This window comes from Monodon monoceros, unplaced genomic scaffold, assembly GCF_005190385.1.
Source record: "Monodon monoceros isolate NGI ecotype Baffin Bay Population unplaced genomic scaffold, NGI_Narwhal_1 Super_Scaffold_13, whole genome shotgun sequence".
Taxonomy (NCBI): Eukaryota; Metazoa; Chordata; class Mammalia; order Artiodactyla; family Monodontidae; genus Monodon; species Monodon monoceros.
The window spans coordinates 13,605,445-13,618,486 of NW_021703769.1; the positions used below are offsets into that span (position 1 = coordinate 13,605,445).

Genomic DNA, 13,042 nt, shown 5'->3' on the forward strand with positions numbered 1-13,042 from the left:
TGATCCAACCCGTTTTTCATCTTTGGCTTGGAAGTATCTCTTTGCTGGTCCCCCTGTCTCTAACTTTCCCATCCTGATCCAACCCGTTTTTCATCTTTGGCTTGGAAGTATCTCTTTGCTGGTCCCCCTGTCTCTACCTTTCCCATCCTACTGCCTAATCTCCATGCAGCAACCAGAGTGGTCATTTTAAAACATTAATCAGGTCACGTGGCTCTTCCCATTTCATGCTCCCTCGCCCCATGGTTGTCCAACTCTGATGTCTATGGCTCGTGTCTGGCTCATGCCTCCCTCTCCAGACTTATCCCTCCCAGCCGCCCCCTTGCTTTCACTCACTCACTGCACTCACCTGTCCTTCTTGCCGATCCTTGATGATGTCACACTAGTTCTCACCTCAGGGCCTTTGCACCTGCTGATCCCACCTCCCTTGGTCTCCACCTGGCTGGTTCCTGTCATCATTCAGGCCTTGGCTCAAGCGCCACGTCCTCGAGATGCCTTCCCTGACCCCCTCGAGAATGCTGTTCCCCTACCCTACTCCCTCACCCCCAACACTCACTCTCACATCTGATTGTTTTATTTTCTTCACGTCCTTTTCACTACCACAAGCATGCTTGTTTATGGATTTGTTTGGTTGTTTACTGCCTGGTCCCTGGGGATTTAGGGTGAATCAGACAGACGTCCCTCCTCACACAAAAGTGACATTCTAAGCAGGAGACAGGGAAAAACTACATCTACCCTGGACTTTTCAGATACAAGGGCCAATAATTTCCATTTTTTGCTAAAGCAAGTTGGGTTTTACTATGTGCAATCAGCTGAGTCTTTACTATATTAGGCTCCATAATACTTGCTGAATTCAATTGCCATGTTTTTTTTTTAATTTAAAAATTTAACTTTAAGTTCTCTCTTTTTTCCCCCCAAGACATAAGAGGACTTTGTAAAGGGAGCTTGCACATTGCTTTTGGCTAAAGAGATAGTTTTGGGCCTTGATGCTACTGGCATTCTCCACTGCTCCAAAGCTTTCTTTCTCAGCAAGTTTTTTTTTTTTTTTTTTTTTTTTTAATATTTAGTTATTTATTTAGGCTGTGCTGGGCCTTAGTTGCAGCATGCAGACTCTTGGTTGCCACATGCATGCAGGATCTAGTTCCCTGACTAGGGATTGAACCCCAGCCCCCTGCATTGGGAGCATGGAGTCTTACCCACTGGACCACCAGGGAAGTCCCCTTCCTCAGCAAGTTTCTATCTCAATCCTCTCTTTGAAAAAGATGTTGGGCAGAGAGCATCAATCTCATTTCACAGATGGGAGGACTGAGGCCCAAACGGCTTGCTGAGACTGGACGGAACACAAGATCGATCATTTCAGCAAGGATTTTCCTTTCTGGAACTCTAGGACTGCAGACTGGGAAGGAAACTCTGTATCCTTTCCTGACGATAAATGAGTAATGCTCTCAGCTGGCCAGGACAGATTTGCAATTTATAGCCTTCATATTACTACTTCACAGTTGAGTACCCAGGGATTTTCCAGATTCTAAGAAAAAAATATTCCTACTAGGATAAATAGAATTGTTCTTTTACATGCAGTTTTATTTTAGGTTGCCTTTATTTTTCAATCTGTTAAACCAATAACGAGAATATAATTTACAAAGCTAGAAGATTCCCACATTAATCCTCTTATCAACCAAAAAAACCTTCCTCACCTTGGAGAAAGCTGCTTGCTCTTTCATTAGGGGTAAGTAGTGCACTGCATTTCCCTCCTTGCTTTGTCTACCAGGAAGCTCAGAGAGACTCAACTGCTGTAGTTAGCCTGAGCCAGACTTTTTCTGGTACAATGCCTCACCCTTATTCATTACATGGCTTTCAATTCCTTTGCTTTTGCTTTAGTAGCTCTATTTTAAATATGTTTTCTATTTGAAATTCTTCCCCAATCTTTCTGACACAGGCTGGGTATAAACAAACGAATTAAATTTATTTCTGAAGCTGCTCTCCCCCTTTTTCCTATCTCCCTTGCTACTTGCTTAGCGGCACAGGAGCAGATACTTTGAATCTGCACGGCCCCACCGCTCACTTTCTCTCTCTCTTTGTAAAACATGTTTGCAGGAGAATGCAAATTGTTTTTAAAAGCTTCCATCCTGGCCCACTGCTAATTATTCCTGACCCAGGAGGATCTGTACTAATTTGCCTTAATAAACTTTATTAAATAGCAAATTTCAGGAGGAAGAAACTACGCAGCCTTGATTGGATTAGTAAAACTGCCAGTGGACATCACCACTAGACAGAGAGAAAAGCCCATTAACCATGGAGAGGGAAGGTGGGGAGAGAATCCGGTCAAGTGTGTTTCCAATAAGCCATGGCTGGCCACAGTTTTGTGCTTTCTTCGGGGTTGTGAGCAAAAGTTTCTAGCCTCCAAACGAAAAAGGAAAAAAAAAAAGGAAAAAGAAAAGGCAGTGTCTCTGCCCCCAAACAAGATGCAGGTGATTAAATACAGCAACTATGGAATGAAATGAGCAATCAAGCAATTCCAAACCTCCAGGTCATTGAAGAACAGATGTGTATCTGCGAGGTTGAAGATCATTTCTTCCATCATGAGGCCGATGCGCACGGACGCCGTGGTGTCCTGTTAGGAAGAACCAGAGAAAAGCGCAAGTAAGTGGAGTCATTGTCGTCTCAGCCTCCTCTCCTCCCGGCCCACCCCTGAATGGCAGATCCGGTCTGTCCTCATCTGTGCGGCTAGCACACGGCCTAAGATGTGTCTCCGGGTGGGGTCAGGGTGATAATGTTGCACAGCTTCTGAGATTTCACTTCTACTTTTTCATCATTTCTATTTACCCTCGTCAGTGTTTAAATCTCCCCCCACAAATATGCCCCTGGAATGGCAACTGTGTTCAGTGTTGCAAGAACCAGAAATGGCTGTAGGAAAGGAGAGCCTCTTGGAGAATGTGTGTTTCCAGGGAGGCCTGAGTGATTTCAGGGAAAGCAGTATAAACTATGTATAAACTACTGGGAGAGCTGGGATGTTGGTTCTCTCCTTACAACGATCGCTCTATGGCTATAGCCCTCCTCCTCCGGCTATTTAAAAAAATATTTTTATCTAACAAGAGAGGATTAACTACGAAAACAAACATATAAACAAAACCCACTGTAGGGGACTTCCCTGGTGGTGCAGTGGTTGAGAATCTGCCTGCCAATGTAGGGGACCCAGGTTCGATCCCTGGTCCAGGAAGATTCCACATGTCGCAGAGCAACCAAGCCCGTGTGTCACAACTACTGAGCCTGCGGGCCACAACTACTGAGCCCTTGCGCCACAACTACTGAAGCCCATGTGCCTAGAGCCCGGGCTCCGCAACAAGAGAAGCCACCATAATCAGAAGCCCACACACTGCATCGAAGAGCAGCCCCCGCTCGCCGCAACTAGAGAAAGCCCGTGTGCAGCAGTGAAGACCCAATGCAGCCAAACCAAACCAAAGAAACCCACTGTAGTACATCCACGCCCGGGAAAACGAGGCAGCCATTAAAAAAATGGAGTAATGCTAGAACTCCTGACATGAAAGAAGCATCCAGAAAAGTAGTATTAAGGAACAAAGGCAAGCTGTATCACAGTATAGTAAAACACAGTGTACAATAAAAGGGTCCATTCTCTCTCTGTCTCTGTCTCCTCTTTTCTATACACATAGCATGTAGACTGCACTGCTCTTTACCCATATTTGGGGTCCCATCCTGAAACGCTTCTCCCTGTAGGAAGATGATATACACCAGGGGCTGGCAAACTACGGCCTGAGGGCCAGATCTGGCCTGCTGCCTGTTTTTGAATGGCTCACGAGCTAAGAGTGAGTTTTACATTTTTGGACAGTGTATTGTCTACGGTTGCTTTTGTGCTTTGCAGGCAGAGGTAAGTAGTTGTGACAGATCCTAAAATACTATCTGGCCCCCCGCAGAAGAAGGCTGCTGGCCCCTGATATAGATGCTCCCTGTTGAGATGTGACCATATGACTTGCTTTGGCCAATGAAATGTGAGCAGAAGTTATGTTTTGCTTCTGCTTGGAAGCTTTAAGAGCTAGTGCATGGTTCGCCATGCTCTCTTCCCACTTCACAAGGCTAAATGTTCCAGATAAAAACTACTCGGTTAGCTTGGGCTCCAGAGTAAAGACGATGAGAGTCAGAGCTGCAACAGACCACAATGGACACGTACTACAAATAAGAAGTAGATGAGATTGTAAAGCAATTGTACTCCAGTTAAAAAAGAAAGAAGTAGATGAGATTTGGGGGATGTTTTTTACTGCAGCATAACCTCACCTATTCCAACTGATACACGTGGAAGATATGGAGCATATGGCACACAGTGGTTCTCAACCCGGGCTCCACACTGTGATGATCTGAGGAGCATTTAAAAATCCTGATGCTCGGGCCATACCCCTGATCAATAAAATCAGAATGGCTAAGGGTGGGATCCAGGCACCAGAAAGCTTTACAGAGCTCCCCACTTGATTTCAATGTGCAGTCAAGGTTAAGAACCACTGGTCTCGGAAAACAGCTAGCTGGTGGGAAGCAGCCGCATAGCACAGGGAGATCAGCTGGGTGGTTTGTGACCACCTAGAGGGGTGGGATAGGGAGGGTGGGAGGGAGGGAGACAAGAGGGAAGAGATATGGGGATATATGTATATGTATAACTGATTCACTTTGTTATAAGCAGAAACTAACACACCATTGTAAAGCAATTATACTCCAATAAAGATGTTTAAAAAAAAAAAGAACCACTGGTCTAAAAGGAGAGACAACACTTAGTAATATTCCTGGTTGATACCTATTAAGTGATTTCTCTGTGCCACTCTCTAAGTATTAACTCATTTAATCCCCACAACACTCTCTCAGGTGAGCACTAGTACTTTCCTATTTCATAGATGAGAACACTGAGGCTCACCGAGTAACCTGCTCAAGGCCACACAGCTAGCAAGTTTTGGGATTTGAAGCCAGGTCATCTGCTTCCAGAGCAGCACTGCTTCAGAGGAGGAGCTGGAGGGGCCAGGATTGGGAGAGGAGTAAAGGGGGCCTTGACCTGTCACTCCATACACTTCTTTTCCCCGCTGAATTTTTTTACTGGGAGGCTGCATTACTTCTATTATAAAAATAAATAATGAATGACATAAACCCTTCTTGACCCTTAAAAAAAAAAAAAAAAAAGGAAAAAACCCGTAGCTGGTGATCTCAGCTTCACACACACAACTGTGAAGAATCAAGCCCAGGAACGCAGCCATTAGGTGAAACATCTCATTAGGGCCCCAATAGCCAAAGCTTAGCACTCCAGATCCTGGCTGGAAGTCGCAGGGTAGAGCGCTCCATGAATAACGAAGAGAAAAAGGGGAAAACAAACTTTTCAGGGCCAAGCAGGGAATCGTTGTGTGACCTGGCAAAAGGGTTTGGGGGTGTTTCCACACATTACTCATACCCAAACCATTTCACCTCTGCAGGATTGCACATTCTTTCTTGGCGAGGCTGTTTGTATACCTAACCACCTGTGCCCAGCCCTCCATGTACTAGACAGGAAGCAAGAAGAAGGGGCCAGGGCTTCCCTGGTGGCGCAGTGGTTGGGAGTCCGCCTGCCGACGCGGGGGACGCGGGTTTGTGCCCCGGTCTGGGAGGATCCCATGTGCCGCGGAGCGGCTGGGCCCGTGAGCCATGGCCGCTGAGCCTGCACGTCTGGAGCCTGTGCTCTGCAACGGGAGAGGCCGCAACAGTGAGAGGCCCGCGTACCGCAAAAAAAAAAAAAAAAAAAAAGAAGGGGCCATCCAGACTTATCCTCTGAAAGGATTTATTCAGAAAAATGTCAGGTCCCATGCCAGCACACAACAGGAAAAGTAATTATTGTAGACAAAATGGCTTACCTATGACAAGTATTTGCATAGTTAGAAGAAGCCAAATCCTCTCTATCGATAAAGCTGAAACTATGACTTACTGATATTGGGAGGATGTGAAGAGAAAGTCTGCATGTGTGTGATAAAGGCAAGGGTGAGAAAAGAGAGCTAAAGTCTTATCTTCCAGTTTGGGAAGCCAGAGACCATGCCTAAAACAGAAAAACAAAAAAATCAAGATGTGGTCACAGAAGCAGGTTACTTCGAAATTTGGAGGTGACCCAAAGAATCAGCAAGAGTTGAAAGTTGTTGCCTCTGCGCAGAAAGAGAGGGTGGGGGTGGGTGGAAAGTCGCTGGGGACTGCTGTTTTTCGTAATACTTTCCTTTGGAGAACTCTATGGATTTTCAACTCTATGCATAGATTTCTTGGATTAAAAGAAAACTAAATTAAAAATAAAATGAAACATACTCAAGTAATATTACCCTACAGTAAATATTAAACTGGAAAAAGACCCATACATGTGAACAAGGGACATGTAAAAAGATGTTCATTACAGAACTGTCTGTAAATAGCAAAAGTTCGGAAACAATTTAGCTGTCCAGCCAAAGGAAATTAGAGAAATAAAATGTAGAATATTCATACAATGGAAAACTAAACTCAATGGAAAGAAATGAACCAGACCTCCATGTATTACCAAGGATGCCTCAAAAAAAAAAAAATTGAGTGAAAGCAAGTTTTCTGGAAGTTATATACTGCATGTTATTACCATTTATTAGAAACATATACAATGTTACTAAATATTTTCCATGGGCACTTATATATTTGTAAATATCTACAAGGATATACCCAGAGTCAGAACAGCAATTACGTGCGGAAAGCAGAGAGGAGGAGACAGAGGAATTAGAGGTGATGATCAAAGTGACCTTTAGTATTATCCAGTATATTCTAAACGTTTTTTAAAGAGAAGGGATTCAAACATTTCTTGTATAATTAAAAATTGAAACAAAAACTTAAAGACACCCAAAAGTTTCTGAGGAGAAGCTTGAGAATACCCAACTATCCCCTAAGCATTCTCTGATTTCAGCTTTTCCTAGAATCTGCTTGCATGCTGCCTATTAGATTGTTTTGAACTATGTAGGGGGGAACCTCTTTTCAAGACACTTGATAAAAACTAGTTGTGCTGGGGTGGAAAAGTCTGGAATAGCCCATGAAAAGCACAACTGTCCCAGGGGTTAAGTAACACAAAGTGTTACTCTGGGCCAGACCACTCTATCCAAGGAGAAAATGTTTTTTTCAGGGTTGTGAAGACTGAGAAACGAAGAAAAAAAAAAAATAGTGGAGGCTCAGCATTAATTAATGTGAAAGACAGCTGGAGTGAAGACAGGATGACAGACATGGGTTTCATCTCATGCTGCCCGCTGAACGCGCCCATAATATGCTCTATAAACACACCGCCCTGGTCTGTTGGCTTAAGTTACCCTGTGCAGCTTGGAGCGGGAGGACGCCCTATCTGACCCAGCACATCTCCCAGTCAAAGAAAGCCTAAAATATGGGAGCCTTCATGCCGTGTTCTTCAGCTAATAAAAGGCTACAGGCTAACACTGCAGGGAGGATTAAATGAGGTAGCACACGTGTAACCCCCTAACCCAGGGCCCAGTATGCAGCAGGCACTCCCCAAGAGTTGGTTATTATCAAAATCCCCCAGTCCACTTCCTCACCCCCTTAAACAAAGAACCTGCTTCTGTAAACCCAGCAGGAACACGCCAAATCAGATGGTACTTTATTAAAGATGTACTTTATGAAAGTACCATCTCACATGAAAACCATTTTCTTAATCATTACATACTCTTTGGATTAAAAAAAAAATCAGTGGTTAATTTCCTAAACAAGCAACAGCAGAAACAGATTGTGCTTAAAAAAACAATCCATTTAAACCAGAATGGAGAACTGAGAAAAGGGGAGTTTTTCCAAAACAGGCTTCAATTTGTAACTTGTCTGTTGAAAGGACTGTGGTGGGAGCTGGTGGGGTTCGGGTGGATGGAATGTCATCTTTGTCTGACTCAAGAGTTTGTGGGTGGCTCTCTCCCCGTGAAGGTACAAATCAGAATAAGGCACGGCAGATTTTTTCAATGTGCTCTAATGTTCTACGGATTTGTCAGGGTTCAGTTTTGATGATGGCGAGGTGGGCTATGCACGCACTCATTTAGGAGGTTAATGAGGATGCTCTGAGCGTTGGAACCCGCCCCCTCCCCCCCGCCCCCCACCCGAGACAGATGCTGTAGACCTGGATGCAGCTCTGTAACCTAATTATCACGCATTCTTGGTGAGGTTCTCTTAATTAGAGGAGGATGGTGAGGACATTCACCATATGGGCCGCTCTGAGATCTGCCTTGTAGATCAATAAGTTATTTTGTGACGTATGGCTGTATTTCCTGGATGGAGGGGAAAGGGCAAGTCTTTCCTAAAACGAAATTAATCTGATGTCAAACAAACCTGAATGAAGAAAACGGGATGTGGATTCCTGGAGGTTTCAAATCTGAATCAACTTTTGCATTAATTTAGATGATGGCAACTGTTTTCTGTCAAGTGCCTCCATCACTCCCCAATACACAAGCTCTCCAATTTAAGCTGTGTTCTTAAGAGGGCTACTTCCCCATCCCTGCGCATTAGGAAGCAACCATTTTCATTTCAAAAGGAGTCCACGTTTTCAACCGAAAAGTTGTTTTTAATGAATCACAACTCTATTTGTCCAATAAAGAATTTCCTTTGCTGAATTTTCCAAGTTTTCTCTTTTAAGCACATAACGCTTTTGTAGCAGATGGTTTAATTCATCATTTAATTCTACCATGTTTAATTCAGAGGTGAGATCCACACACTATTTATTCAGCAGAATTATTGAACAGAAGAAAGGCTCACCCAAAATTCATCTTGAAATCAACTTATATGACTGTGGTCTTTTGTTTTTTTTTTCACAGCTGGTTGGATAATAATAACAGCCAATCTTTATTGAGTGCTTTGCAGTAAGTTAACAGTGTGGGCTCTGAGCCAGACTGCTTATGTTCAAGTCCAATTCCACCTCTTACCAACTAGATGACCTTGTACAAGTTACTTAATGTCCATGTGCCCCAGTTCCTCATCTGTAAAATGGGGTTACTTAACTCATAGGGTTGTTACAAAGATTAAATGAGCTTTTCAAAGTCTAGGTTATAAACCTGTTAGTGAACATTTACTTTAAATGTCCAGCATTAAAAAAGAAAAAAAGAATAGAAAAAAATACAAGAGAATCCAGGGGTCAGTAAACTGCCTGTTTTTGTAAATAAAGTTTTATTGGCACACAGCCATGCCTGTTTGTTCACTTAATGTTTATGGCTGCTTTTGTGCTACAATGGCAGAGTTGATAGCTGCTACAGAGCCTAGCCTAAAGCCTAAAATATTTATCATACTTTCACAGAAAAAGTTTGCCAATCTCTAGAATAGATGACAAAATATCAGAGTACATCATATGCAGTAATGATGAACTTCTATTTTTGTTTGAATGTGTGTGTGTGTGTGTGTGTGTGTGTGTGTGTGTGTGTGTAAGGGTGGGGGGATGCTGGAATTCAGGTCTGATCTGACTCCAGACTCCATTATCCTCTGGTTATGCCATGATGCTTCTTTGCTCTGAGGAAGTGCCTGACTTTGTGGCTCAGCCACGTGACTGGAAAGAAGAGGTGCGTTGCCCCCTGGAATATCTAGATGCAGTAGCTTCTATAGTACCTGGTGGTCTCCACTTGAGCTGGTTTCCTCTGGGGATCCCTGCTGTGAAGATCTGGAGGCTGTCTGTGCAGGAGAGGGTTAACTCAGCAGGCCTGGGTTGCTCAAACTCTGCATATTCCTAAGAAAGGTCTGACTTCAAGACTGGTCCTTGGCTGGCTCCTGGTGGATGAGCTCTGAGCCCTTGGGTCAAGCAGTACCAGTTGATCAGATAGCTTATGCTAACAATGTGATTTATGGCGACCGCCTGCTCTTGTTTGCGGGGCTGGAGTCTGCCATGCACATGCTGCATGCCTGCATCACTGACCCAATAAGACCCTGGAAGCCAAGGCTCAGGTGAGCTTCCCTGGTTGGCAACACTTGGCACGAACTACCACACCTCAGTGCTGGGAGAACTAACTGGACTGTCCGTGCTCCATTGGGAGAGGACACCTGGAAGGTTGGACCAGGTTTTTCCTGGACTTCATTCCATGTGCCTTTCCCTTCGCTGATTTTAATCTGTATCCTTTTACCGTAAAAAACTGTAACCATGAGTATAATAGCTCTTCTGAGTCCTGTGAGCCCTTCTAGCAACTCATCAAACCTGACGGTGGTTTTGGGGGCCCCCAACACAGTGTCTTTATTAGACACTTTGAAAAAACACCAACTGGTTAACAAAAGAGGCAGCATGATACTGTGGAGATACCTAATCTCTCCGGTAATGAACCTTCATATCTGTAAATTAGCAGTTCATAAGTTTTAGTAAAAATAATACCCATTATTGGCCTTCCAGGGTGATCTCATAACCTAGGTCTGGTCAGAATCATAGTGACTGGTTCAGGGATGGTCATGTGGCCAATGGGAGCCAAGTAGAGTTGGCTCTAGGATGTCAGCTATAACTACTGGGAAACAGGCACCTTCTTACCCGAGGTGGCTGAGCTGGGAGAACCTAAACTTGAGGATGCTGGCAGCCATCTCTGTCACCAAACTGGCAGAGCCTTACTGACAACACACACAGATTCATAGGAAATTATTGGGGGATCAGATCCCGCTGTTCCCAAAGTCTACTTCTAGATATTTTGGTTATACATTTTCCTTTTTGGCTTAAACTAATGTGCATTGAGTTTCTGTTGCTTATAATCAAAAGATTCTTGACTCTGCTCACAACTTTCCGGTGTCTGTACAAAAACAGGTACTTCCAACTGGCAACGGCCATGGGCAAGTTCAAGTGCTTCTACAAATCTTAGCAATGATTGAGCCTTGCCAGGGAGCACTTCGGAAGACTGTCTTCTCTTTTTTTTTTTTTTTTTGTGGTACGCGGGCCTCTCACTGTTGTGGCCTCTCCCGTTGCGGAGCACAGGCTCCGGACGCGCAGGCTCAGCGGCCATGGCTCACGGGCCCAGCCGCTCCGCGGCATGTGGGATCTTCCCGGACCGGGGCACTAACCCGTGTCCCCTGCATCGGCAGGCGGACCCTCAACCGCTGCGCCACCAGGGAAGCCTGACTGTCTTCTCTTTTGATGGCTCCTCTTACTCTCCGAACCCCAAGGTGATGTTAAGTCAAGTGCAGGGAAGGGTCCGACTTATTATCTGGTCTTAGAGCCACAGTCTCTCCTTTACACAAGCGTCATCCTAATGGAGCAAATGGTTTCCCCCAAATGACCACCACAGATTACCCCCACCAATCACCAGGTGTGCATGGAAGTGGCCACAGGCAAGAAGCTCCATGAAGCAAAGTGGTTGAGAACATCAACTGTGGAGTCAGCCGGACCTGGGTTCAAATCCTGGGACTGTCATTCCCCAGGGACATGACCTTGGTTGAGATGTTCGCCCTCCCTCGCCCTGAGTTTTCTCACCTGAATACAAGCAGAGAGTCCTTTCTAGGGCTGCTGCAGGATAATGCATGTGATGTGACTTGCTCCTGGTGCTTAGGTATTATTAGCAAAAAGCAGCAGAGTCCAGAATCTTCCATCAGAAAATTTTCCCCATTTAGAAATTCCCAAGCAATAACTTAACCTGGTATTTTCTAAACCATGGCTATTCTTGTAACGCCTTTGCAAGTTTCCCATGCCCGAGAGCAGCTGTGTTATGTTAACTTAGTATTTTCCTTTAATTCAGCTACCCCTCCCCCAACTTAAAAAAAAAACGTAAATGCGTGCAGTTTAGAAAGAAACTTGTCATCATGACCGTAGATGGCAAACCTGTTGCGCTCACCGTCACTGGACGTTAACCATGAAGATAAGCATGTATATTAGTTTCTCATGGCTGCTGTAACAAATTACCACAAACTTAGTGGCTTGAAACAACACAAATTTATTCTCTTACAGTTCTAGAGATCAGAAGTCTAAAATCAAGGTGTTCCTTTGGGAGGTTTCAAGCAGAATCAGTTTCCTCGTCTTTTTCAGCTTCTAGAGGCCACCGTGTGTTCCTTGGCTTTGGTCTCTCCACTACAGCCACTTACTGCTGACCTCGTATCTCCTCCTATCCACTCTCATCTCCTGCCTCCCTCTTAAGAGGACCCTGTGATTACATTAATCACACCTGCGAAGCCTCTTTTGCCATACAAGGTAACATCCACAGGTTCTGGAGACTAGGACCTGGACGTCTTTTGGGGGCCATTTGTTTACCTACCACGGCATGCAACAACAAAAAAAATCACAGAATGCTGCTCTTTTGGGTACATGATCTCATATACCATGTTTTAAAGCACTGGTTCTCAGCAAAGGTGGCACCTCCTTCTAGAGAGTAGTTTGGAAGTTTGGGGGACATTTTTGCTTGTCATAATAATTGGGGGGAGGTGGTATTTGGGACGGTTTGATATTGTGATTTATAATAAGAAAATATATATTTGGTTTTTGTCCCTGTTTCTGGTACAGAACTACTACTAAAGCCCTCAGAATTTCTAACAGCCAAGATATGGCAGCAGGCTAAGTGCCCGTTGGCAGTTGAATGGATAAAGATGTGTTGAATGGATACAGATAAACACACACACACACACACACACACACACACACACACTGGACTATTACTCAGCCATAAAAAATTTGAAATCTTGCCACTTTCAACAATATGAATGGACCTGGAGGATATTTTGCTTAGTGAAATAAGCTAGACTGAGAAAGACAAATACTGTATGTTTTTACTTATATGTGGAATCAAAATGATAAAACAAATGAACAAACATAACAACACAGAAACAGACTCATAGATGCAGAGAACAAACCAGTGGTAGCCAGAGGGGTGGTGGGGCGGGGCATGGGTGAAACAGGTGAAGGGGATCAAGAGGTACAAGCTGCCAGTTATAAAATAAGTCACAAGCATGTAGTGGACACAGCACAGGGGATACAGTCAATAGTAGGATAATAACTTTGGCTGTAATCTACAAAAATATTGAATCGCTGGGCTTCCCTGGTGGCGCAGTGGTTGAGAGTCCGCCTGCCGATGCAGGGGACACGGGTTCGTGCCCCGGTCCG

General features: G+C 44.4%; 1 protein-coding gene across 4 annotated transcripts in view; it reads right to left on the reverse strand.

The window, feature by feature from the left end:
* The window catches only part of EYA2 (EYA transcriptional coactivator and phosphatase 2), a 211,790-nt gene that overhangs the window by 34,369 nt on the left and 164,379 nt on the right, over positions 1–13,042 (reverse strand). For all 4 annotated transcript variants that reach the window (XM_029221778.1, XM_029221777.1, XM_029221776.1 and 1 more), the window contains one exon: positions 2,519–2,608. In XM_029221778.1, coding sequence (XP_029077611.1) covers positions 2,519–2,608 — 90 coding nt within the window. The remainder of the gene's footprint in view (positions 1–2,518; positions 2,609–13,042) is intronic.